Consider the following 27,542-nt stretch of genomic DNA (forward strand, 5'->3'; position numbering starts at 1 on the left):
CTTTTTTTGTTTATTTGTTTTTCTTTTTTGTTTTGTTTTGGTTTTTGAGACAGGATTTCTCTGTGTAGCTTTTGAGCCTGTCCTTGAACTCGCTCTGTAGACCAGGCTGGCCTCTAACTCACAGACATCCACCTGTCTCTGTCTCCCAAGACCTGGGATTAAAGGTGTGAGCCACCTCTGCCTGGCTACTTCCTATAATTTGAAGCTCATTATCTTTAAGGTTATTACTATACATCAAAAGAACACCAAAGTGGAGCTATGATTTTTGTTGAATGGGAGAGCACTTTTTTTTAGACTACACAAGGCTGTGGATTTGTTTCAAAGTTGGACCTCAAAGTTAGGGAAGGAAGGCTGTTTGACCCTATCTCAGAAAACCCATAAAAAATTAAGATTAAAAACAAAAGGGTAGCTAGAGAGATGTCTTAGCAGTGAAGAGGGTGAAAGCTGCTCTTCCAGAAGACCAGTACCTATAGCTTACTGGAACTGTTAAGTCCAGTTCCAGGGGATCTAATGTTCTCTTCCGGCCTCCTTGGTTACCAGCAATTCATGTTGTACATACATATTTGCAGCTAAAATATACATATAAGATAAAAATAAATCCTTGAACAAAAGTAGCAAGGAAACAGTAGAACCAGTATTTCCTTAGCTCTTATATGTGCCAGTAATAGACATTCCTCTTTTGGATGTGAAAACATAGAAAAGGAAGGTTAAAAAAATACTAATATGTAGTAATATTTTATAGATCTAATGAGACGTCAAGAAGAACTTAGACGTTTGGAAGAACTTAGAAACCAAGAATTGCAGAAACGGAAACAAATACAGCTGAGGTAAATTAATACCTATCATAAATGTATTTAAGTTGATGTTTTGTTGATAAAATTCCCATATCATTCATTCAAGTTGTGAAAATGCTAAAAATATAGAAGAAAACTTTTTTTGTCCATACATGGAAAATTACAATTGTGATTCTTTACCTGGTTAAGAGTACTTTGATTGCATATTCTTTGGAGTTAAGAATTGCATTTAATTTATTGTGAAAATGCTCAGCAATTTGCCAGACTGTTTTGCCCAGAGATAGCAATTTGCCCAGAGACTGCTGTTTTGCTTGCTTTTGTTTTGAAACAGGCTCTTACTATGTAACCTGGACTGAGTTGTCACTGCTGTTGTCTTCCAGGTTGGCTTCAAAGTCTAGAACTTGCAGCCTTCCTTTCCCCAAATCCCACTGTGCTCATGTTTATGTAGTACCTGGGCTCTTGTGTGGTAGACAGACACTACCAACTGAGCCACATCCCCTGCTTAGGGCATGGGGATTAAAATCAGGGACTTTTCTAAGCTTCAAAAAGTGTAAGTTACTGTTTTCAACAAAGTTATGATGGATGAAACAAACTTTGAAATTTTTGTTTCGAGAATTTTTTTTGCTTTCAAAGTACCATATGAAAGTTGTAAAGGGCCAGAGAAATAGCTCAGGGGTTAAGAGCTCTAATTTCTCTTCCAGAGTACACAGGTTCAATACCCACATGGGAGCTCACAACTGTGTAAATCTAGTTCCAGGGGATCCTATACCCTCACATAGACATACATGCAGGCAAAGAGCATCACCAGGTTGAGAACTACTCTTAACTTTCAATGCACCTCAGAGTTTGAGAACTATTAAAGTTCTTTTCCTACTTCAGGAGAACACTTCACAGTTTCTTTTATGTAAACAATGTGGGTTTTTTTTTTTTTTTTTTTTTTTGGTATGTTTGTTTGTTGTTTTTATATGAACAGGTTCAGATCTTTTCAGTTTGCAAAAGGACAGAAACTTTTTTCAGTATTTAAAACCTTATTTGAATCAATTTGTCAGCTAGGTTTTTTGCATAGTAATGTATCTTATAGATACTGCTTCACACCCTCCCCCTAAGACAACAAAGCAAAATGAAATAGAGTATGGAGAAAACCCTGATTGTGACATAAAATATAACACCTGAATCTGATAGAACTGAATAACATAGTCACAGTGAAAAGTCATTTGGAACCTAAGTAATCTTTTGTTTGTTTGTATAGTTGGTTGGTTTGAAACAAGGTCTCATGTAGTTCAGGCTGGTCTCAAACATAGCCCAAGCTGGTCTTAACTTACTATGTAGCTGCAGCTGGCCTTGAAAAAGAATGATCTACAATAAGCTGAAATTTGTAGACAATAGAATATTTGCCATACACTGTAGAAGAATGAAGTATCGAGCCAGGAGAAGACATAGAAGGGATCGTACATGCTTGTTGTTAAGTAAAATAACACAATCTGAAAAGGTCAGGTATTGTATGATTCCAATAGCTATACTATGGAAATAGCAAGCTAGGGAGATGGGAAGATCAGTGATTGTCAGAGGTTAATGAGTGGAGATGAAGATGTGTGAAATTGTTTTAAAGATTATTTATTTATATGTGTATATGAGAGTGCTTGCATGTATGCAGTGGAAGCCAGAAACAAGCATCCGATTCCCTGAAAACTGGAGTTAGAGGTGGTTGTAAGTCTCCATGTGGGTTCTGTGAACCCAGGTCCTCCACAAAAAGCAGCAAGTGCTCTTAACCTCTTAGTCATCTCTTCAGGAAATCAGATTTGTAGGACAGTAAAACTGCTTTGTAGGACAGTACATTTTATCTTTCTTCAAACCTGCATCATGTGCACCAAAACTGAGCCATAACAGAAACATTGAACTCCAGATGATGATGTGTCATTGGGGTTCCTGGATTTTAACAAATGTCTCACTCTAGTGGACTTGTTAACAGTAAATTGTGTGGCTTTGGGTGTGGGAGGAAATATTGGGGAATACAGTCTACCACTCAATTTTCTTAAGAAACTCAAAAAATGAAAAAAGAAAACACACACAAACTCTTAAAAAAAAAAGTTACACACACGGGCGAACAACGAAAAGCCAAACATTCTACTCTACTTTTAAAGGTATAGGCTAGCACTTCTGCACTACTTTGTCTATGTACTCTATGTGTGTGCATGTGTGGGTGGAGGGCATACATATTTGAATGTGTGCAGAGTCTATATACTACAGGCTGCCTAACCTGCTTTAGTTTTTCAATTGCTGAGACTACAGGTGTGCACTCCCACACCCATCATTGTGTATTTTTTATTAAGTGAACGTTTTAGGAACTGTAGTATGAGACCCAGGTTATTATTGCTGGAGAATGAAGAAAAATAAATGCTGTATGCTGGATTGATTAGACCATTACTATGAGGTCAGAGGGTGCTTTTAGGTTTTTCGAGTCATGGTTTTTCTAGCTTTGGAGGCTGTCCTGGAACTCAATAAGTAGATCAGGCTGGCCTTAACACTCACAAGAGCTCTGCCTTCCTCTGCTTTCCAAGTGCTGCAATCAAAGGCATTCGCCACCACCGCCTGGCTGAGGTCAGAGGATTTTAGTATTGATCGGTAGATGCAAAGGTATAAAGATGTGATTAAACTAATGTTTTCATGGCACTATTCACTGAATGGCCCTAGAAGCAGTGTGTCAGGAATAGTGAGCACACCTACTTTTCACATTCTTGATGTGCCATTCTGTAGTAAAACAAAGCTAGGTTTTTGAACAAATCTATCAATGGTAAGGAAGTACTGAAAACAAGGATAGATTTTGTCAGATGATAGAACTTCTCACGGTCAACAGTTTCACCAAAAGGGAGAGAGGAAGAGCAGTTGAGACACAAGACACTGAGATCACTAGCTTTCAAACCATAGAACAAAATTCCTATTAGTTCTATACTGCTAAAAATATTGGGCAGTTAAATGCATAATGGAAAAAGAGCAACTCCTTGCAGTAGAATTTTGTTTGTCAAGTTAAAAAAAAAAAAGATAAAAGAAATTAAGTCACTGATAAGTAAATAGTATAGTAAGCATCGAAAAGACATTTTTTTGTTTTTGAGGTAGTGTCTCACTGTGTAATCCATGAAGGTACTCTTGCTTCAATCTCCCTATGACTAGCTGTCCAGCTGTCCTTTGCCATATCCAGAAGATATTTATTGATCAGTATGAAAGTGGGCAAACTTTAAATAACAAGACTTTTGCATAGTGTTAATACAAATAAAATTTAGATCATTAACAGTTTATGTGGTGAGTGCCTGAAAGATAACTCAGAGGTTTAAAGTACTGGCTGCTGTTTCAGTGGACCTAGGTTCCTTTCTGAAACTTAAATGGCAGCTAACAACCATCTATAACTTCAGATATAGAGGAGCCAGTTCTTCTGGCCTCCTCAGACACTACATGCCTGTGGTGCACAGACATATATTTAAAAATAATTATTTTAATTGTATATTATGTTGGAGAGATGACTCAGTGGTAAAGATGGTGTACTCTCAAAGTTTTTTTTAAATTATTTTTTAGATTTTATTTAATGTGTATGGGTATTTTGCCTACATGTTTATATATCATATATATGTATGAAATGCCCTTAGATGCAGGAAGAGGGAATCAAACTCTTTGGGGCTGGATTTACAAATGGTTGTGTTGCCATGTTGGTGTTGGGAATAGTTTTCTGGAAGAGTGGCTAGTGCTCTTAAGTGCTGAGCTGTCTGTCTCTCTGGTCTGAGTGTACTGCTCTGTAGAAGACCCCAGATTGATTCCCAGCACCTACCCACATCAGGCAACTCACAACCTCTAGCATGCTGTGGCCTTTATGGGCATCTGCACTCACATACCCACACATAGACAATCACTACATATGAAGTTTTGTATTAAGGTCAAGTGGGAAAGTAGTAAATTTAAAGTAGAGAAACCTAATAGCACTATAACTAAATGTCAAAATTTTCCATTATCGTAAAGAGATAGTTCATATCATGCTTCTGTTTATATTTCTCAGTAAGGATATAGTATATGATATCTCCTCTGACATTCTTGCCAAATATGCATAACCTCACTCTTGTCAGGAGTGCTTGTGTACATGAACTTGCCATGATGAACTTGTAGAGGTCAGTGAATAAGTTGTTGAAGTTTTCTGTTTTACCACAAGTGAGGCCAGGAATTAAACTTGAGTTACCAGGAAGCAAGCACTTTTACACCCTGAACAGACTCAGTGGTCCTCAGTTTTCTTTAAAAAGAAGTCAAAGTGGGCTGCAGAGGTAGTGGAGTGGTTAGGAGCCATGTCCTCCTGCAGAAATCCTGCAATCAGCTACTAGCGCTCACATGGTGGCTCAGAGTTCTCTTTAACTTCAGTTTCTTCGTATCTGATATCTCTCTTTGCCTCTTCAGGCATGCATAGGCTATATATCTTTACACATAATACACACAGACAAGAACTCATACACATTGGGTTATTACCCAAAATGTTGGGTTTTTTGTTGTTTTAACTTTTTTTTTTTTTTTTTTTTTTTTTTTTGTCTTTGTGTAGTAGCCCTGCCTGTGTTGGTCTTGTTCTGTAGTCCAGGCTCTGCCTCTGCTTTCCAAGTGCTAGGATCAAAGATGTGTGTGACCACACTTGACTAAAAGTAAAAACCTCTTTTTTCCTCTAACAGTGTTTTTCCGTGTATGTAGCCTTGGGTCTGTCCGGAAGTCTCTGTAGGTGAGGCTGGCCTTGAACTCAAAGGTCCTTATCCTCTGCCTCCTGAGTGCTGGGGTGCTGGGATTAAAGGTGTGTGCCATCAACAACTGGCATCTTTAATCCCTGTACTTCTACTTCAAGATGGAAGGCAAACATAGCAGAATATGGACTCTTGGGACGTGCAGTAATCTGGAGGGTACAGTAGGAAGAGAGAACTAAAAGACCCAGTCTAAACAAGGTAAAAGGTCAGAGACTCCCCAAAAGTTATTCTGACCTCCAGGTGTCAGCTGTGGAATACATGGACACAAACAAATACAAAGTTAAAACAAAACAAAACACTCACAAAACAAAAGTAGTAGTGGCACATGTTTGTAATCCTATTACTCTAAGCAAATTACTCCCTGAGAGGTAGCAACAACACTGTGAGTCTGAGGGTGACCTGAATTAATAAAAGTCTCAAAAATAAATAATAGATAAAGAACACAGTCACTTGTGAGCTTCTATCATGTGGCCTTGCAGCCTGCATGCTTTTCTCTTCAGACTTACGTATTTATATGCATGTGTTTCTGTGTATGTGCATGTGACTTTCCACAGAAGCTAGATTAGGGCTTCAGATCCCTGGAGTTGTGAGCACCCAACATGGGTGCTAGGAATCTAATTCTGGTCCTCTGTAAGAGCAATAACATTCTTATTTGTCAGGCCATCTCTGCAGCCCGTCTGTGTTTTCTGAGTACTTTTTGTTTCCTTTCTGTTTCCTTTCTGTCTTGAGATACGTGGTCAGAGCATAGACATGCTTTCCCTGACACTCTCTTCCATTTCTTCTGAGGCTCTACTTAGACCCTTTCAACTATGCTGCTGATTGCCCACTCATCTGCCTGCCTTCCTTTATTGAGAAAACTGCTTGCTCTCTTGGCAGTATGTCTCCATTTCCTTCTTACTAGCAACTGAAAATAGCCTCTTTGCCCTATTTTTGAAATCTTAATAAAATTGTCCTTGATATTAAAATACAGAGGCTAGTTCTTTTTCTTTTGTTTCTTTTTTGTTTGTTTTTAGAGACAGGATTTTTCTGCATAGCTTTGGAGCCTGTCTTGGAACTCACTTTTTAGTTCAGGGTAGCCTCGAATTCACAGAGATCCATTTGCCTCTGCCTCCTTAGTGCTGGGATTTAAGGTATACCACCACTGCCTGGCTCAAAAATGGGGGCTAGTTCTTAAAAGACACTGAACTGTGAGAGATTGAAGAGAAATAATCACATTACCAAGATGTTTCAGTGGTAAAGAAGTTTGTTAAGCCTGGTGACTTGAGTTTAAACCCTGGAAATCATTCAGTGTTAAGAACCAGTTCTCACAGGTTGTCCTGTCTTTGACTTGTCAGATGTAGTACATATCTACCCCACCCCCAATATATAAATGTAAAATAGGAGAGATAATAATCAGATGCAGTATAGAATTCTATTAAGGCCTTAAAATACAGGGAAGATAAAGATAGGGACACTGATGAAAGTTGAATCAAAGATTTTATTTACTTTGTGGCATGATGAAGTTTATGAAGGAGCTCTAATTTTGGAGCCCACCTGATGGAAGAAGATGATGACACTTCTGTAACTTGTTACTCTGATTTCCTATGCACACACACAGATATATAAGTAAGATTTTAAAAATTGTAACCATTACAAAAACACAAAAATGTTGATGCTAACAATATCCCTTTGTTCATTCCTTCTTGATTGCATGGTGGTTATTTGTAATGCCAATACTAAGCAAGGTTGGATGAAGTCTGTTGTTGTAAGTTTTCTATAATTGTAAGAACATTAGAAAAAACTATTTCATTGTTGTATAAGGAGTAAGGTAGTGGACAAAAGAAATAAACTCTGCCTTTATGAAAACTTAAAGTGTCCAGTTGTGGTGGTGCACACCTTTAGTCCTATCAGTCAGGGAAAGAGGCAGGTATATCTCTCTGAGTTGGAGGACAGCCAGGGCTACCCAGGGAAACCCTGTCTCCAAAAATCAACCAAAAAAAAAAAAAAAAAAAAGAAAAAAGAAAGAAAGAAGAGAAAAGGAATATGGTGATTTTTATATCTGGGGAGATGGCTCAGTGAATAAAGTACTTGCTGTGCAGGCCTGAGATACTCAGTTTTTTAACCTCAGTACCTACTAAAGCTGCCCAGGTTTAGTAGCCTTCCTGTAATCTTGGTGTGCAGAAATTAGAAACAGGGCATGAGTTAATATGTTGAGTTGTCTATAGTGTTTGAATTTATGGATTCTGTATTAAACAAGAGACCCTGCCACTCAATAGATAGAATTGAGAGATCCTAAGGAAGATATCAGATGTCATCATTTGTCCTGCAAATGCACCTTCTCTCATTGTTGGGATTACAGATGTATACTTGGTGCACTCATCTTTTTTGAGTGTTGGGGATCTGATTCATACCAACCTATAATGAGATCTGGTATCCTCTTCTGACCTGCATGCATACATTTAGGCATAATGCATAGGGGCTGGAGAGATGGTTCAGTGGTTAAGAATACTAGCTGGTCTTTCAGAAGTCCTGAATTCAATTCCCAGCAGCCACATGATGGGTCATAACCATCTGCAATGAGATCTGGTGCCCTCTTCTGGCCTTCAAGCATACATGCAGACAGATCACTGCATACATAACAAACAAATAATATATATATATATATAATATATATATATATATATTATATATATATATTTTTTTAAGTGCAAGAATGGCCAGGTAATGGTGGTACACACCTTTAGTTCCAGTAATGGGAGGCAGAGGCAGGCAGATCTATGTGAGTTTGAGAGTTCAGCCTGGTCTATAAAGAGGACAGCCAGAAAACAAGTGAGAAAAACTCTCTCAAAACAGTGTCTCAAAAAACAAACATAAATGAAAAACCAAATAAAATTAAAAAAGAAAGTTTTCTTTGTGTTTTCCTTAGTATATGAATATGAAATCTGTGTGTTTGGGTGTGTGGGTAGGGAGATATGTGTCAGTGTGAGTACTTTTTTTTTTTTAACAAAGATTGATGTTCTTATTTTATGTATTTGGGTGTTTTATCTGCATGTATGCCTACATATCAGAAGAAGTCATGGGATCCCACGGGACTACAATTACACATAATTGCGAGCTGCTATATGGTTGCTGGAAGTTAAATTTGGGACCCCTGGAAGAGCAGTAGCTGGTGTTAACTGCTGAGACTTCTCTCCAGCCTGAGTGTGAATGCATTTAAGTCATGGTGTGCCTGTGGAGGACAGAGGACAATCTTGAGTGTCTGCCCATGCCTTCCATCTTTTCTGGGATAGAAGCTCTTTTGTTTTTGTTGTTTATGATTGTGTATAACAGGCGACCTAGCTCTTGCTTCTGGGGATTCTCTTGTCTCTGCCTCTTAAGTCACTGTAGGAGCACTGGAATTAGACCAATGCCACCTTGAACAAGTGGCTCTTTACCCACTAAGCCGCCATCCTATCAAACTGAAAGTATTATTTTAACAGTAAAACTTGAATATGTTAATGATGTCTATGGAAGAAGTTAACCCACTTGTCTGACTTTGTCACTATAGCTTGCTTGTTTTGTTGTCAAGGTCTAGCTTTGAGTCCAGGCACCTTTGAACTGACTATGTAGCCCAGGCTATTCTCAAGCTCTTGGAACTTCCTGTTTTACTGAGTGCTGGGATTATAGGTTTGCACCTGCATGCTTAGCTTTCCTCCTCTTTTTTTTTTTTTTTTTTTTTTTTTTTGGAAAGACAAGGCTTCTTTGTGTAGCCTTTACTGCCTTACTGTAGCCCAGGCTGGCCTTGAACTCACAGAGATCTGCCTTTTGAGTATTGGGATTAAAATCATGCACCACCACCCGACTTCCCTTTTTTCTTAAGGTTTATGTTGTTTACTTTGTAAATGAGTATAATAGATTAAGACTTTGGACAGATAACAATCTGAAAAAGATAAGATGACTAGAAATCTAGGAAGTTTGCTCTTTTTCTTCTAAAGATTTAGGTATGTCTGTCTATGTAGATGTGGAGTGAAAAAAAGAGAATATGAATATGAATGTAAGTGCCTCTTGAGACCAGAAGAGGACATTGGATTTCTTTGAGCTAGAGGTACAGGCAGTTGTGATCCACTCTATATGGATGCTGAGAGCTGAACTCATATCTTTTGCAAGAGCAGGAAATGCTCTTAACTTCTGAGCCATCTCTCCCGCCCTAGAAATTTTGTCATGAGAGTTTACCCACTAGCAGTGGAAGAAATGCTTTAGTAATCATATATTTTTGTGGCTAAAATTGTTCATAAACTATTCGGTGGTATCTTGCAGTTTGAGAAGTTTTCGAAGGTTTTTTAGGGTGGTTTGGTACTGCTGTAGGATCACTAGCTATTTTCTCTCTCTGTCTCTGTGTGTTTGTTTGTTTTTTTTTTTTTTTTGGGACACGGCTGGGAACTTTATTTTTAGATCAGGTTGGCCTTGAGTGCTTGGCTGCTGCCATTGTTTTTACGTAGTTTTACTGTTTAATCCTCTACTTAAATTACTGTTTTACTTGTATGGGTGTATGATACAAATATTTCAGTTTGATTTGATTTAATGCCAATACTGCATGAAAATATTACTTTAGTATTGTCATGTTTACTGTCTTCATGATTGTATTATTATTATTATTATTAATTATTTATTTTTTGGGTTTTTTGTTTGTTTGTTTGTTTTGTTTTGGATACAGGGTTTTTCTGTATTGCTTTGGAGCCTGTCCTGGAACTCACTCTGTAGACCAGGCTATCCTTGAACTCAGAGACCCACCTGCCTTTGCCTCCCTAGTGCTGGGATTAAAGGTGTGTCCCACCAACACCTGGTGATTATTGTTATTATACACATACAAAATAGTGATGTTTGCTTCCTCTTAATGTCACTATTTTTCATTTTTTAAGGATTATTTGTTATGTATACAGTGTTCTGCTTACATGTATGCCTACAATCCACAAGAGGGCACCAGATCTCATTATAGATGGTTGTGAGCCACCATGTGGTAGTTGGGAATTGAACTCAGAACCTCAGGAAGAGCAGCTGGTGTTCTTAACATCTGAACCATCTCACCAGCCCCAAATATTTTTCTTTTTTAAAAATGTTTTTTGGCTGGGTGGTAGTGGTAGTGCATGTGTTTAAACCCAGCGCTCGGAAGGCAGAGACAAGCAAATCTCCATGAGTTTGAGGTCAGCCAGGTACACAGAGCAAGTGTCAGGACAGCCAGGTCTACAAGCAGCCTTGTCAGTGGTATATGTGTGTGTCTATGTAATTTTATGTGTTTTAGTATTTTGCCTGCATGTATGTATGCACGTATGTATGTGAGCCACATGTACACTTGGTACCTGTGGAGGTCAGAGGCTGATGTGGGACCCCTGGAACTGTAGTTTACAGATGATTGTGAGCCACTCTGTAGGTGCTGAAAGTCGAACTTGGGTTTACTGTAAGAGCTTTGGATGCACTTAACTGCTGAGTTATCTCTCTAGACATAGTAAATGTTTCTTGAAAAGGATAAAATAGTAATACTATGTTAGGTCTTGATATCTATGTAGTGTAGTGTTATTCACTGTTTTGTATATAGTTTTGTATTAAGCCTAAATCTTTTCTTTAGACTAAAAGGGGAATTGTAGTGAGATAGTCCGTCGGTGGCACTGACCACGCCCATTGGGGGGGTGGAGCAATGGGCGGAGTGACCTGTGGAAGGAGGTCGGAGGGGAGCCAGGAAAGGCTCTCTTTTTGGTGTGACTCAGGCAGGAGAGGATCGGGTTGAATTTCCTGGTGTTCATCTGTCTAGGCTGTAAGTTATTTCTCCCTGAATAAACATCTATTCGGCCTATTTGTTTATCCTGGTCCTTATTTAACCGCGTTAATCTAGTTCAACTGCTTTGCTACTGTGTTCCCAAAGTAGACAGTAAATGAATGATTGCAGGGTTTGTATTGGCTATTCTAGGGATTTTCCCTAGTGGGTTGATGAACATAGAGAAAAAAGGATTTATAATACCAGCTATGCAGCATTTGTTTTGTTGGTTCTTTGTGGTGATATATTTTTAGTTCCTTATTTGAAAGTTTATTAGCATATTTTAGTTATATATAAAGCACACTTCATTATAACATTTTTACCTGTGTATATTATATTTTAGACATATTTAACCCCATTACTCTTTCTTGTTGCACTTTTTATTCCCACTGTTTTCCTCTCTCCTTTTTTCTCCCTTCTTCCATCCTCCCCTCATGCTGGACTGAATCTTTCTCTTGGTTCATTCTTTGCATGTGTTAGACCAGTCTTCTACCACTCTTGTGCTATATCTCTTGTCCTTGATTTCTTCAGACATCTCATCTCCATGCTGGTCCATGCTAGACTTACATTGTGGTCCTGTGTCTCAGTGCTGCACTGATGAGAACACAGGGCTGTGCTACCTACCAAGTTGGCTGGAGTCCTTGATAGAAGTTTAGGCACATGTTGTGACTGTGACCTGCAGCTGTTCTTTGATTTGGAGACTTGTAACAAAATAGGTGAAATCTAGGATGTTCTTAGCCACAAATTTCGAATATGTTATGTAATTTAAAGATATTATATCATTTTTTTTTCTTTCATGAATTAAGTACCTAGTGGCTCAAATGTCATAGTGCTGAGACTTGTTAAAAAATGTTTTCAGACATGAAGAAGAACATCGTCGTCGTGAAGAAGAAATGATCCGACACAGAGAACAGGAGGAACTGAGGAGGCAGCAGGAGGGCTTTAAACCAAACTATATGGAAAATGTAAGTAAAATACAAGTCTACAAAGCAGTGATTTCATAGATTGCATGTATGCTGGGTATTTAGAAGTTTTTACACTTTATTTAATAGTATATTTTCTGATTCCTGAATTTTTTTATGGTTGTTAGACCAGTGGTTTTTGTTAATGTTTTGTCAGTGGTACATTCATTTGTCAGTGGTAATACTCATAATTTACAAATGATTGTTATAGTTCTTCTAGTTGATTGATAAGAAAGAATACATGCTTTTTCCAATAAGATACCTCGATACATGCATCAGCTCTACCTGATGTTGGCATTGTACCATTGTAATTATTTTCGAATGTTGCAGATATATCCAGTGTCCAACCATAACACCTCTAAACATAGAACTTAATCTTTTACCTTGTACATTTCCTTTTCTGAATTATTTTGGACAAAATATTTAGCTTCATCCAATTTTGTTAATCATATGTTAATATTAAGCTCACATGTGCAAGTCTCCTATGAATTGATCTGTAGAGTGGGCTTTTCCTGTTGTCTGATGTATTCCCATTAGCTGTAGTCTATAGGCACTTCCCTCCTCTTCCTTCCTTTTCACACAGTGTACCATTATGTAAACTAGAGCAACTCATCTATGGGATTTTCCTGTCTCTGAATTTCCTTCACAGAAATTGAGGTTTAAATCTTTGAACATTATTTATTAGGGACTGGGAGCTTGTGTGTTTGGAGGTCAGAGGACAACCTTCTTACACCTTATGTAATTCTAGAGATAAAACTCCAATCTTGCTCAGCAAATGCCTTCTCCAGGCTTCAAAAATACTAAATTCTCTTAAGTTTCTAATGATGATTAAACAACAGTTTCTCTGTTCACTTGAATTCTGAAAAATATCCATTGTCGTTTTTTCTTCTATTGTCAAAAGCCATAATACTATAAAAAGTAAAACTTAATCTAGTAGGTTTCTGGGGCTGAAAGTATTAAGTCTTTGGTGCCTATTTCAAATCTCTGTTATCATTCTTTTGTATCTGGTAATGGTTACTTTTTGTTTTTGATTTTTGTTTTTAATACAATGAATAAATACATAGTAAAAAAAATCTTGAAGTAACAAGAAGTGTTGGACTTACTATGAACTAAGTATTTTTTTCATGGAAATTACATGGTATTTAAATTCAGTTAGAAAAATTTCTGTAATTGTGCTATTACCAAATTAACCAATGAAAATTTTAAAGCCTTTTGAATTTTTATTTATTAATTTCTAGCTTTACCTTTTAATTGGATACTAAGCATTTTGTGTCTTCTTTTAAACCGCCATCTCAGTTTTGAACATCAGTCTTGGGACTTAATAATGTAAAGACACTGTGTACTAATAAAAGGAAGTGGACTTTAGCATATTTCCAGGCTAATTTACTCTTCAAATAATAATCATATGTAAGCTATATAAGATCCATTTCTTACAGAATTTCCACTGAGGATTAAGAAATTTTACCTACTTTGTTTACCTGAATATTTACTAAAGTGTTCTTTCATAGTAAAATAGGTAAATACTAACTTTCTTGGTATTTTTCCTGATATGAACTTTACATATTTTATAACGAACATAGTTTTAGTGCTGTCTTTAATGTACTTGAAAGAAAGGATTAAGTAAAATACTATATTTCTAAACTTTATCATTTAATTTCTAAATTAAGTTGGTCATATCATAAATGCAGTTCCAGACTGTTTTTGAAATTCCATTTTTGGCTTAGTGGAAATTATTATAGTTATTACTAATATATCTATATGGATGTTAATGATGAATGACTACCTTTTACTTTTCTACCATAGAACTTATTTGAAAGCATTGCTTCATTTTAAAATTGAATTATGAATTCCTTAATTTTACTAAGGGTAAAATTTGTGGGTTTGGGTGGACATGGGCAATAGGCAGCCAGGTGTTGAGTTCAGGGCCAGCTTTGGGGATCTGGGGCGCTTTCACCATGGGTGTATGTTTCTGTGTGAATGTTTGGCATGTGTGTAAGGGTTAGGATTCTTTTGAGCTTAAGTTACAAGCTGTTGTGAAGTGCCTGAAGTGGTTTTTTTAGGATCTGAACTCTGGTTCTCTGGTGAAACTGTAAGGACTCTTAACTGCTGAGCCATCTCATTGGCCTAAATTCCTAAGAAAAAAATCATTTTCTTTCCGAAATTTTTTAAATTGCTAAAATTTACAGGTATTTAATAAACTTTGGGAATGAATTATTCATAAAATAAATACTAAGGCTGGTTTATTAGCATTTCTAAAGTAGATTGTTTATTATTATTTCAAAAGATTATTTTACTAGACTAGAATTAGATATTATGTTAAAACATTTAGATAATTTTCAAGTTGTTAGTATGTTTTGCATGCTTAAAGCCACATAATAAAAATCTGATTAGAACAGCAAATTATAGTCTGTGACCACTGCCCTTTTCCAATACTTTCAAACCTTAAAGATGAACATGCTACTTGTGTTTTTAAAAGATTTGGGCGGGTATTTCTATATGGGTGAGTGTGTCACAATACTTTGTTGCCAAGCCTGAAGACTTAGGTTCACTGGGAGCAACTCTGAGAAAGGAGGTAACCAACTTTCAGAGGTGTCCTCTGACCTTAACGTATGCTTTGTGGCACGTGAACAAAAAGACACCTAAAGATTGTTGGGGAGCTGACTTAGAGAGTACAATATTGGCTGTACAAGTGTGAGGACTTCAGATCTGATGCATGGCTAGGCATGCCTGTTACCCTAGCAGGATCTCCAAGGTTAGCTGGCCAGGTGAGCACCAGGTTCAGTGAGAGGGAGTTTTTCTCAAAAACTAAGTTTGAGAAGTAATTGAGGAAGACAGTTAAATTTCCAGGCCTTTCCATGGCATTGTGCATGTGTTGAAGAGTTGGGGGTGGTGGCATATACTGAGCACTTTGGTGGTGAAAGCATGATGGTTGCTGCAACTTCAGGAATACCCTGTCTCAAAACATAAATAAAAGTAAAAGCTTGTGGGTTAGGCAGTGGTAGCTTATGCCTTTAATCACAGTACTCTGGACACAAAGGCAGCCTGGTCTACAGAGCTGTCTACAGAGCTTGGGAGGCAAAGGCAGCTGGTGTCAAAAAAAAAAAAAAAAAGTAAAATAGTTACTGATTAAAAAGAAAAAAAGCTGGGTTGATGAGATGGCTCAGCAAGTAAAAGTGACATTTGCGTTGAAGTCAGATGACCTTAATTATATTCTCTAGGACTATTTAATAGGTTAGAACCAGCTTCCAAAAGTTGTCTTTCCAAGTGTTTAAGCATGTACACACTTATACATAGTGTATGAATGATCAAGAATAGGAGTAAAAATGGAAGAACTATACTAAGAGACGAATTCTGATTCATTTAAAATGCTTGAATTATGTTGAAGCATAGGTTGGAATGTTTGAAATTTATTCTCTCTCTCTTTTTTTTTTTTTTTTCTCTCTCTCTCTTTTTTGATACAAGGTTTCTCTGTGTAACCTTGGTTGTCCTGGAACTCTGTAGATCAGGATGCTCTCAAACTCAGAGATCCTTCTGCCTCTGCCTTCCCTGGGATTAAAAATGCGTTCACAACCACCTCTGGGTGTTGTTTTGTTTTGTTTGAGACAGCATCACACACTGTAAAGCAGGCTGCCATGGAACTCCCAGAGATCGGCCTGTTTCTGCTTCTGGAGTGCTGGGATTAAAGGAGTGCACCATGCCCTGCTATTTAAAACCTTTTCATAGATAAAAACTATAAGATCAAGGTTTTCTCTCATTTTCGTGTCATTTTTAGCTTTATAATGTTTTCTGTAAATAAACCAAATATTAAAAGAAGTATTACATTAATCTCAATAATTTTATGTTAACATGTTAAGAGGAGTGTTTTAGTTTCTGTATTCATGTTCTTGGAAATTGTGTCTGGTGAAAATTATTAAACAGTTTTAATTCCTTTTTATTCTTTTAAAGCTTTGAAATTAGGCTATTTTGTGTTCTCTTTTTCACTGATGAGTTTTAAGGAAGGAGTCTAATGGTAAGTTAACCTCTCCTGAGTAATAAATAATTGGATTGTCATAGTAGGTTTGTGTAAGGTGCTGCCTCTCAGTTTGTCAGCATGACGTATATATCTTAATTCTTAGTTAATAAATTGTAGCATAGGGTGAGGGATAGCAGTTATCATATTCAGACATTTTTGTCAGTCTTTAACAATTATTTTTTGACATGCATATTTTTGGAATTCCAGCGATTTTTAAATTGTCATTCTTATTTTATACTTAATTTCTTCTTACAGTGTCAGACTCTTTGATAATAGCTGTTGAAAGTATAAATTAAATATGATAGTTTTCAGTCTTCTAATATGTTTTACTTACCACTACCGTGTGTGTGTGTGTGTGTGTGTGTGTGTGTGTGTGTGTGTGTGTGAATGTGTTTGAGTATGTATGTACATTAAATTTTTTAAAAAAAATTTCATATGTACTTGTGTCTTGCCTGCTTGTATGTATATGTATCATGTGAGTGCCTGGTGCCCATGGATATCAGAAGATGGTTTTGAATTCCCTGAAATTGGAGTTAAAGGCAGTTTTGACTTAGCACATGGGTACTAGGAATTGAGTCCAGGTTTTTTGGAAGAGCTGCCAGGGTTCTTAACCAGTCAGTCATCTCTCCAGTCCCTATATATAGGCTTTATACTGTCTTAATTATAGTTATCAGTTTAAAATATATTTGACCATGGTATGAATAGTATTTAGGTTAAAATTTCTGCTATGATAGATGTACAGTATTTGAAGTTTATGAGATTATTTTTTTATAGCTGGCTTGTGACTTTTCATATTTGGTCACTTTGTTATAAGAATTTTGAGCAGACAAATAGGGTAGGATACCAGTTTTTTATTTTTTTGAAACAATTTATATAGTTGCAGATTTTATTATGAACAGTTCCTTTTTCTGTCATAGTAAATACTAATGCTTGCTTTTCATTAAAGAAAGGGATATCATTTTAGATATGTTCTAGATACTCTACATTAAGTTAAATGTATACATGACTTGGCACTATATGAGTTCTGGAAATGAATTTTCTTCCTTCCTCTGTCTCTCTTTGTCTCTGTCTCTCTTTCTTCTCTCCACCCCTCTCTCCTTTCTCCTTTTCTCTTTCCTTTCTTTCCTTGAAACAATGTCTCATTATGTAGCTCTGACTGCCCTGGAACTCACTTTGTAGACCAGACTGGCCTAGAGTTCAGAGATCCACCTGTCTCTGCCTCTGTAGTGCTGGGATGTACATGTAGGGCACATGACCCATTGTGCCCAGCTCTCCCTGGAATTTTCAATAAATGAACACAATGAACTTGGAAATTGTATTGCTATGATAAATATTTATTCAAGTTGTGTTCCTTTGTCAGCAGACTTCCTTTGTCAAGGCTTGGAAACAGGGCTGAGGATGAAGCTCGGCCAAAGAGTGGTTATCCTAACATGCATAAAAGTCTTGAGTTCCACCCTATACTGCACAAACCTGCATAATGGTACAGCTTTGTAGTCTCAGCACTGGTGAGGTAGAGGCAAGAGGATCAAGAAGTTGAAGGTCACTATTGGCAGTACACCCGGTTGGTCAGCCTAGGGTAATAACAAAAAAAAAAAAAAAAAAACCCAGAAATGAGTAGTAGCATACCCCTAGCAACAAAGAAGCAAATAAATAAATAAAACTAGTATAAATAGTTGTGGGAGGAATAAAATATAGACAGTGATTTTTATTTATTAAGAATGTTGTTTTTCAAATTAGTTGGGAAGAATTATGGTTTTTTTTTGGTTTGTTTGTTTTATTTTTGGGACAGGCTTTCAGAAACTAGCTCTGTCTGTCCTGGCACTCATTCTGTAGACCAGGCTGGCCTTGAACTCAAGAGATTCTCCTTCCTCTGCCTCCTGGTGCTGAGATTTAAGGTGTTCGCCACCATGCTTGGCCAGCTAGGAAGAACTGTTACAAGTACTACCTTGTATCAAGTCTTTCTCTGTCCACCAGCCAGCTCCCAAATGACATGGAGACTTTTTACTAATTACGAAAGCTTAGCCTGTAGCTTAGGCTTGTTCCTAACTATGTCTTATAACTTAAATAACCCATTTATGTAAATCTACGTTCTATCATGAGGCGTTACCTTTCTTCCATCTTGTACCTCCTGTTTCCTCTCATCTCCTGTGCCTAGATTCTCTTTCTCTGGAAATCTTTTCTATACCTGATGCCTAGCGATTGGCCGTTCAGCTTTTTATTATGTCAGTCACAACACATACATCTCTACACAGTGTACAAATATCCCACACCATCCTATGGATGGTAGCTCAAGCCTATAACCCCATGTTTTTGGGAGGCTGAAGCTTGTGGATTACAAATTCAAAGCTAACCTCGGAAATACAGTTTAGTTGCAGATTGCATAACATTCCTTTTTTGTTTGTTTGTTTTTTGTTTTTCGAGATAGGGTTACTCAGTAGCTCTGAAGGCTGTCCTGGAACTCTCTTGTAGACCAGGCTGGTCTTGAACTCAAAGACCTGCCTTTGTCTCCCAAGTGCTGGGACTTAAAGGCATGGCCAGACTGCATAACATTCTTAAGGTTTACAGTCCTACCTAGTACTTCATACACAGAGCAAATCCCTATACCTTTTTTTTGGGGGGGGGTGTTTTTTGTTTGTTTTAGAGACAGGGCTTTGCTGTATATAACCTGGATTGGCCTGGAACTTGCCATTTAGACCAGGTGGGCCTAAAGTCAGAGGAAATTGGGATTAAGAGTGTGCATACCATTGTACCTAGTAAATCCCTGCATTTTAAACTTAGAAATAATTTTGTGTTTGTTTGGTTAGAGATGATTCTTCCATTGTGTACTTGGGCAAAGTGTTTTGTAGTAATTTGGGACGCATCCATGAAACTATTGAAAAAATACTTGAGATCCACCAAAATTTTAATCAGTAGGTTTATGTTTGAAGCATAGCTCTGGATTTTAAAATGTTGGACATCTTATTAACTATTTTAGTGAAGCTCAAGATGCACTTAAATGTATTGAAATCACTGTGGTGTAGTTCAAGTTTTTAAGCAGTAAATGGACTTGAGGAAACAAGGGAAAGAGTTGGGAATTATTCATATATACAGTTTAAACCATACAGCATTTTGTATGAGTAGTGCTTTGTGGATTTGGATGTCAACCTTGAATTGGCCTTTCATACTATATGTATGCAGGAGGTGCAGTCTCAAGTAGTAGTACTGTTTTTAGTGATTTCATCTGGACCAGGGTCAGCAGCCTAGAGGTGGCCATGTTCATTGACATGCTTTCTGTTTTTGTAAATAAAGTTGAAACATTTTTGTTAGTTTGTTGACATCTACCTTGCCTTACAGAGGCTAAGTTGAGTAGTTTTGAACATTAATATATATATCAAAGTGTATGCCAAGCAAAGCCTAAAATATTTATTACTTGGCCCTGTTTGCTGTTTCCTGGTCTAAAGTCTGTGATAATTGGGGGAATCTTAAAAAACAAAAGGTTCAGATTATCCAAACTCAATAGTTATAAATTACAATGCCAATTAATTAATTTGTATGTTTCCTTTCCAGTGTTTTTAGAAGGCCCACTGAACAGATCTGCTTGTATCGTAAGATCCAAGGTTCCTGAGGCTTCCAAATTAGGTTCATGATAGTCTTGTTTATAAGTCAAAGCAAGAGTTAAAGAAGCCACTGCTAAAGTGATGCTGCCAAATGCATTTCGTTTTCATCAATAGAGATTCAAACCATTTTTCTTTTTAATGTTGGTTCCTCTTGGTAGTAATGTCAATTTTGCTGTGTTGTTGATACCTCCATTTCAATTTGTGTGTGTGTTTTATATAGGTGTTTTCCATTACTGCCTTGATTTAATTATAAAATTGCTTTGTCTGGTGACACGTGCAGAATAAAATAGAAGGTTTGGGCATAATAAAAGTCATTAATTGGAGCTAGCAAGGAGAAATGACATATTTCTTATTAATGACAAGGTTGGTAGGTACATATTTTCTGAAATGATTTGTATGCATATATTTTTAGAAAAGTTGTGATTTTGTATTTTCCACACAGCTTATCCTTCTTTCCTTCTAAATTACTTAATGAGTAATTGGTTGGCTTGCAATAGAAGGTTTTCTTTTTTCAGAGAAGTGGAGAGGTGTCAAGCAGCTGACCATTCAGAGGACATATTTTACAAGTAGAGTTTCTATGGCATTTCATTCTGTGGGAATAGTTGAAGGGGTTGCACTTGATTTGGACTTGGATATGACTTGCCGGTCATCTGGTCGACAGACTTGACCATGTTGATAAAAATCTAAAACAAATGAAATAGTGATATTGTAATGGTCTTAAATGTAATATTTTATTTGTAACCAAGTTGAGTTATTACACTTTTACTTACTTAAGTGGTCTTTCTGTAAGCTACAGAGTTGTAAAAAAAAGTGTATACATTGTGTTTAGATATTTTTTTTTTTTTTTTTTTTTTTTTACTGAGTTACACTACAGGACGACAGGGAGTCTAGGTTGTTGGGGAACATAATTGAAACAGACTTCTGACTGTTAAGACTCTTGATATTTACTCATGTTATTGAGAATGTTCTTTAGGATTTTGATGATAAGATATATTTGAATTGAAAGTAGTGGTCAGGGGGGCTGGAGAGATGGCTCACCTGTTAAGAGCACTGGCTGTTCTGCCAGGTCAGAACTCAGTTCCTAGCACCATATGGCAGACTCACTCACTGCCTGCTTTAACTCCATCCCAGGGCATCCAGTGCTCTCTTCTGGCCTCCAAGAGCACAGCATATATGGGTACACAGACATAGGTGTAGGAAAAACATCCAATAAAAAAAATGTTGGTCATTTTTATTTAAATACTTAATTCTTTAATTATACTAAAATATAAATAATTAAATACTGTAATAGTAGCTTATTACAAGTTTCCATACAAATTGGAGCTAATAGATATAGTGTTCTAAGTTGCGTTTTAGACGGGGGGGGGGGGCATCTTCCAATGTAAGTCCTGGCTGTCCTCAAACTTAGAGAACTGCCTGCTTCTTCCTCCCAAATGTTAGTGTTAAATGCATGTGCCATCATGCCTAGTTATTAAATTACTTGTAAAAATAAAAGACATAAAATTGCCTCTTTTAAAAGAATCACATGGTCAGTCTAATGAACATAGGTTTCTTTGCTCTATGATTCATACATAAAAGTTATTTTTTTCTGGGGCCTGGAGAGAAGGCTTAGTGCTTAAGAGCACTGACTACTCTTCCAGAGGAACTGGGTTCAATTTCTAGCACCCACATGGCAGCCAACAATTCTCTGTAACTCCACGATCTGATATCTTCACACAGACATACAAGCAAGCAAAACACCAATTCACATAAAAAAAAAAAGATGTAAAAGATTAAAAAGAATTTTTTATGAACATATCTAATGAAAGTTATTAGAATATCTTATTTATAACTTACTCACTTTTCTATCGAGGGACAACTTGGTGTTTCAGAGGGGTTCATAATAGACATTCTTGTATATCCTCTCTCTCTCTCTCTCCCCCTTCCCCTCCCTCCCTCCCATTCCTGGAGATTGTCCATAGTATAGATTCTGTATGAATATAGTTTGTATGTTACCTCTGACTCTTCATCTCAGCTGTAATCCTTTTCATTTTTGTGTAGTTTTTAGTGCCTACAAATTACATTCTAATTTTAAAACTTTTCCTTAATGGTGTGCTGTGTATTTAGAGGTCAGAGTTTGTGTATTTGTAATATTATAATTCGATTTTTTTGTGTGTATTTTCCCCATCCCCAATATGCCAGTGTAGGCCATAGGGGCTCAAGTTTGTAATCCTAGTACTTTCAGGATAAAGCAAGAGGACCACAAGTTTGAGGCCACTCTGAGGGAGATATTGTAGATTAAGAGATAGGTAAGTACGTAGATAATCTGCAGCCATAGTTTTAACTGTACTTTGAGTCACTGTGCCTTGGTATAGTATATCTTAGATTAAGTTACTTGGTAGGTTGTTAGAAAAACACAGGATGGCACTGAGATAACTACTAGACACCTTTAGAAATTTTCATAACAGAACCACATAATGAATAATTTTGTAAATACTGTCATTATGTGTGTGTTTGGTTTTCAGCATACATATCTTTTTTGTTTGTCCTTCTTGATAGGGTTTCTCTGTAGCTTTGGAGCCTGTCCTGGAAGTCACTCTGTGTACCAGGCTGGCCTCCAATTCACAAAGATCAGCCTGTCTCTGCCTCCTGAGTGCTGGGATTATAGGCGTGTGCCACTGCCGCCCAGCCCATACCTGTGTTTTCAATGAGAGGATTCTCTGCACTTAAAATGAAGACTGGTTTCCATTAAAGGAAGAATTTTCCATTTAGGGGAACATTCCACATTATTTTCTGTGCTATAGGAATTTTGGTACAGAGTATACAGGGGAGGACCTTTTAAGAGGTACAGCTAAAATGTTCTTAAGGGTTTAAAGAAACATTCCCTACTGGGAAGTGTTTGTTACTGGGGAGAGTTTGCTTTCAGTGTTTACTTCAAAAATTTCATCGATAAATTTGGTTTATTATTCTGCTGTGTTGTAGGTGAACTGTATGTCTTTTTCATTTGAAATGGTAAGTTTAAAAATTTTTGGTTTGGAATGATAAAAATCTTACTTTTAACAGATATTTACTTTTAGTAAGTGGAGAAGAGAATCAGCATTGGAGAATAGAAGTGGTTGAGGTAAACGTACTTGGAAGTACTGTTAATATCAATAGAGTAATTAACACTGGTTTAGTAAGTAATTTGAATTATTAACATATTTAAGAAAGGCATATTTAGCTTCTTCTGCTCTCTGATTTTAGAGCCATTTTGCAGCAGTTATTTTACTTGGTGATTATATTTTTAAAATCTTTAATATTTAGAGAGCATGAAGCTATGTAGTATCACCGAAATGTCAAAAATTCCAAATTAAACTAGATAAATGAACATTTTAATATTAACCGCTAGCACTGTAAACTGTGGTTTATAAGCAAACTCTACTGGTGATATGCTTAAGTGAGATGATTGATAACTAATGTTTTCAAAGACTTTGAAAAGTTTGCTTTTCGTCCTATGTCTTTTGTATTTTAAATTGTTTTTTGGTTGTAAAGATAACCATATTTTATGTAAGTTTACTTCTTTTCCTATTATTTACATTTTTTTGCATCATCAACATTGATACGATTTTAACAATAGCTTCTGATATAATTTCAAATTTGATATAAGTGATTTTTATTTAGTACTTGCAATCTAAAAATTATATAAACTTTACCTACTTAGAAAAATATATTTGCCAATGTATCAGTGCTTTATACAAAACTATTGGTATCATTTAAACAGCAGACTACCAGATAAAGTTTTTCCTTTTCATGACACGTGTATGTAATATTTCATAACGTTGGGCAATATAATGCATTCTTCTTCCATTGCTTTTTTATTTTCATGGGACCAATTTCAGATTGTCTCTTGTACAGTTTATCTTTTGTTCTTTGGCTCATCATTTATTACTTGACATGGCCAATCATACTAGGCACATTAATGTTTGTAAGAAAACATACTGGGCTAGGTGGTGGGCAGCACACACCTTTAATCCCAGCACTAGGGAAGCAGAGGCAGGCGGGTCTGTTAAGAGCTAGCCGATGTCATTGCTCATATCCTTAGTAGTTTGGTTTAATAAACAAAACTAAACTAAACCAATTTTGAAAAATTATTAAGTATTGCTGATATATTCTTGCAGCTGGAAGCATCTTTTCAGTGGCGCATGGCTGTAATCCCAGGATTTAGGCTGAGACAGAGAGATAGATCAAGAGTTTTCATGAACACCCTATCTCAGGAAACAAAACAAAACCAGGATTTCTTTTCAGAAAATTTAGTATGACTGTTGAAAGTTATAATCATGAATGCACTTTCTCAGGTAAATGCATTAAAAATATTCTCAACTCAATGTGTTCAAATACTAATTTATCTATAATGTGTGTTTCCTTTTGTTTGCTGATAACCTGTTGAATTATATACGGTTATGTGCGATTCACTCTCAAAAAAATACCATGTATTAAAAAGCAGCCATTAGCCAGGTGGTGGTGGCACACGCTTTTAATCCTAGCACTTGGGAGGTAGTGGTAGGCGTCTCTCTGGGAGTTCGAGGCCAGCCTGGTCTACAAAAACTACACAGAGAAACCCTGTCTAAAAAATAATCTTTTTTTAAAAAAAAAGCAGCTATTGTTTTTGCTGCATTTTAATCCTTAAAATCTCCTTGCTTGTTGTTACTTTGATTTCTGATTGGGCAATGAGCAATTTTTTTTTTAAATGACATAGCATAAACTTAAAAATTGATTATTAAGTTTTTTTTTTTTTTGGAAGGTTAGGTATCCTCTCTACCTTTTGCTCTTCTGGCTCTCATTTTCCCTCCTTGCTTTCGTTCTTTTTATTTTGTAGGCTCTAAAAGTAGTTTTAAATTCCTAACAACACTGAAGAGAGCCTCGTCTACTGGATCCTGTACTATCATAACACGTTTAGCCGGTAGATTATTGTCCATTTCATTTGTTACAGTTATGAGGTATGGCAAGTGTATATTGACTTTACTTTCCTGGTATTGGGCAGAGTATTTTCACACCCCCACATACCCCTAACCTTCTGCTCTACTTTTAGTCTTCCCTTTTTATCTTTTATAATCCTCATTCTTCTTAGTGTGCTTTTGCTTTGTTGTTCCTAGAATGTCATATTTAGAGTAATACAGTATGCAGTCTCTTTTACATTGGCATTTTTCATTTACGATTTAAATTTTTTTTAGCATTGAAAAATAATTGTTTTCCTCAATTTAACATAATTTATTTGAAGAACTCTTTATTGACTTCAAGTTTTAGCTGCTATTAACATTCATGGATAGTTTTTGTTTGGACAGTGTTCATTGCCCTTCGGTAAATTCAAGGAGGTGATTTGGACCATGTGGTAAGAGTAAAGAGTTATGTTATCACCAGACCTTTTTTCACAGTGTTTATACTATTTTTTTGCATTGCCACCAACAATGATCAATGATTCTTCCTGTTCTTATATGTGCTAGCATTTAGTAGTGTCACTGATTATCGAACTTTGCTATTTGAATACTTCCTTTCATTTGTCTTTCTTTTTTCTCTCTTTTGCTGTTTGAATACTTTCTTTTCTCCTTTTCCTCTTCTTTGTCTTCTATTTTTATTTTATGTGTATGAATGTTTTGCACTTATGTATGCCTGGTGCCTGGGGAGGCCAGAAGAAGGTATTGGATCCACTGGAACTGGAATTATGAATGGTTTGAAGCCACCATGTGGGTTCTGGGATTAAACTTGTGTTCTTGGCAGGAGCTCTTAACCACTGAGTCATCTTTCTAGCCTCTTTTAAGTTTTTGATTTTCTAATGACGTGATACAAATTTCACTTAGTGATGATAAAACTGAGAACTATTACCTGGAGTGTATGTATTTTAGAGTGTATGTATTCAAATTGGAGGCAGAAAGTCTAGGTTATATACCAGGAATTTACATTTCATCAGATATTTACTCCTCTAATTGTGAATTATATGGAGTTTTAGATGTTGTTTTCAATTATACAAGTGTTAAATTAGCTAGGGTGTCAATGCTTGAGCCTGAACTCCTGCACTTGTGAGACTGATTCTTGCTTGCTTTTATGTGAGGCCTATCTGGGTCAGGGTGAGGTTAACCTGACAAGTTTTTTCTTGTCGGGAGCAACCAGTCTCTGTGAAACTTTTCCTATTGTTACCTGGTTAATAGTTTTTGTGCTATTATTTGCACCTAGGAAGTGTTAGCTAACATTTTTGCTTGCTGACAATATTTATTTATTGTGTTTCATGAAAATTTCACCAGTTACATAAATTTCCTTACTAAAGCAGAGAAATGATATATGTGATCAGTGTATTTATAAATTTATATTTAGAAATATTTATTGATATGCTTGAATAATTGTAAAAACCATTAAACAGCCACACCATTCATTTGTTTATGTGAAACATCAACATATATTTAAAATCATACTTACAACTGGAATATCTTAGGAAAAGTATTATCTGATGCCAGTAGTGGCGATTTTACCATGCTTTGAGAATAGATTAATGTATGTTGTTGTTTTTCCCCCGCCTTCATTTTATTTGCTTATTTATTTTTAGTTTTTTAAAACAGGGTTTCTCTGGGTAACAAACAGCCTTGGCTGTCCTGAAACTCACTCTGTAGACCAGGCTGGCCTGGTGTGAATTGCTCTTTCAAAGGACCTGTGTTCAATTCCTGATATTCATGTCAGGTGCCTCAGAACCACCCATAACTCCAGCTCTAGGAGATGTGGTGCTTCTGGCCTCCTCTGGCACTCTCACACATGAAGTGTATGCACTTGTGTGATACACATGTGATAAAAGATAACATAGGGGCTTGAGAGATGGCTGAGCAGTGAAGAGCATTGGCAGCTCCTGGAGAGGACCAGGAGTTCTCAGCACCCACATGGTGGTTCAAAATTGTAACTTCAGTTTAATATGGTCTTATACTCTTCTGTTCTCTGTGGTTACCAGGTAAGCAAGTGTTGTTGTATATATGTAGGCAAAATACCTCTACATAAAATAGTAATAGATAAATATCTACCCCCAAAAGAATTCTTTTAAGTGATATTAGTGGCATAATGTGCCTGTATTCCATCACTTGAGATTTGAAGGCATGAGTGTCTGAAATTCAAGGCCAGCCTCAGCTACTTAGTAATGTCCAGTCTAGCTCTTCTAAATGAGACCTTATTTCAAAACAAACAAAAAGATGTACAAGAACAGTGCAGTCAGTATCAATCTTTCTGACATCTAGATCCCTTGATACTATTAAAATTCACTGAAGACCTGACGGAGCCTTTTAGTTTTATTAGTATTTGCCATTTTACATACAACCAGTTTGTAAAAGCTGTCAAGATTGTAGAGGTTGAGTTCAGTGCTAATTGTAGTTGCTGCTCTTGTAGAGGCCCATGTTTGAGTCCTAGCACCTTTAGCTGGTGGCCTACAACCACCCATAACACCCTTTTCTGGCTGCCGTGGGCATGGCCACACATGACACACAAATAGAAATATTATAAAGTCAATTTAAAAAATCTAAATGTCTATGTATGGAATGTAGTGTCTACATCTTATGTCTTTAATGTTTAGTAGTTTTTTGAAGTGTAAAGCAAATGGTAAGTTTGCAAATATGTTTAATATTCTGCCATATCATATAATTATCTTCTCTTGCTTGTTTTTGTA

The 27,542-nt window shown here is 36.5% G+C and overlaps 1 protein-coding gene across 1 annotated transcript in view; it reads left to right on the top strand.

Moving 5' to 3' along the window:
• Pspc1 (paraspeckle component 1) overlaps positions 1 to 27,542 on the top strand; it is a 60,250-nt gene that overhangs the window by 23,666 nt on the left and 9,042 nt on the right. The window contains exons 5-6 of the mRNA XM_051195624.1: positions 743 to 827; positions 12,181 to 12,286. Of these exons, the coding sequence (XP_051051581.1) occupies positions 743 to 827; positions 12,181 to 12,286 (191 nt within the window). The remainder of the gene's footprint in view (positions 1 to 742; positions 828 to 12,180; positions 12,287 to 27,542) is intronic.

This window comes from Phodopus roborovskii, unplaced genomic scaffold, assembly GCF_943737965.1.
Source record: "Phodopus roborovskii unplaced genomic scaffold, PHOROB, whole genome shotgun sequence".
Taxonomy (NCBI): Eukaryota; Metazoa; Chordata; class Mammalia; order Rodentia; family Cricetidae; genus Phodopus; species Phodopus roborovskii.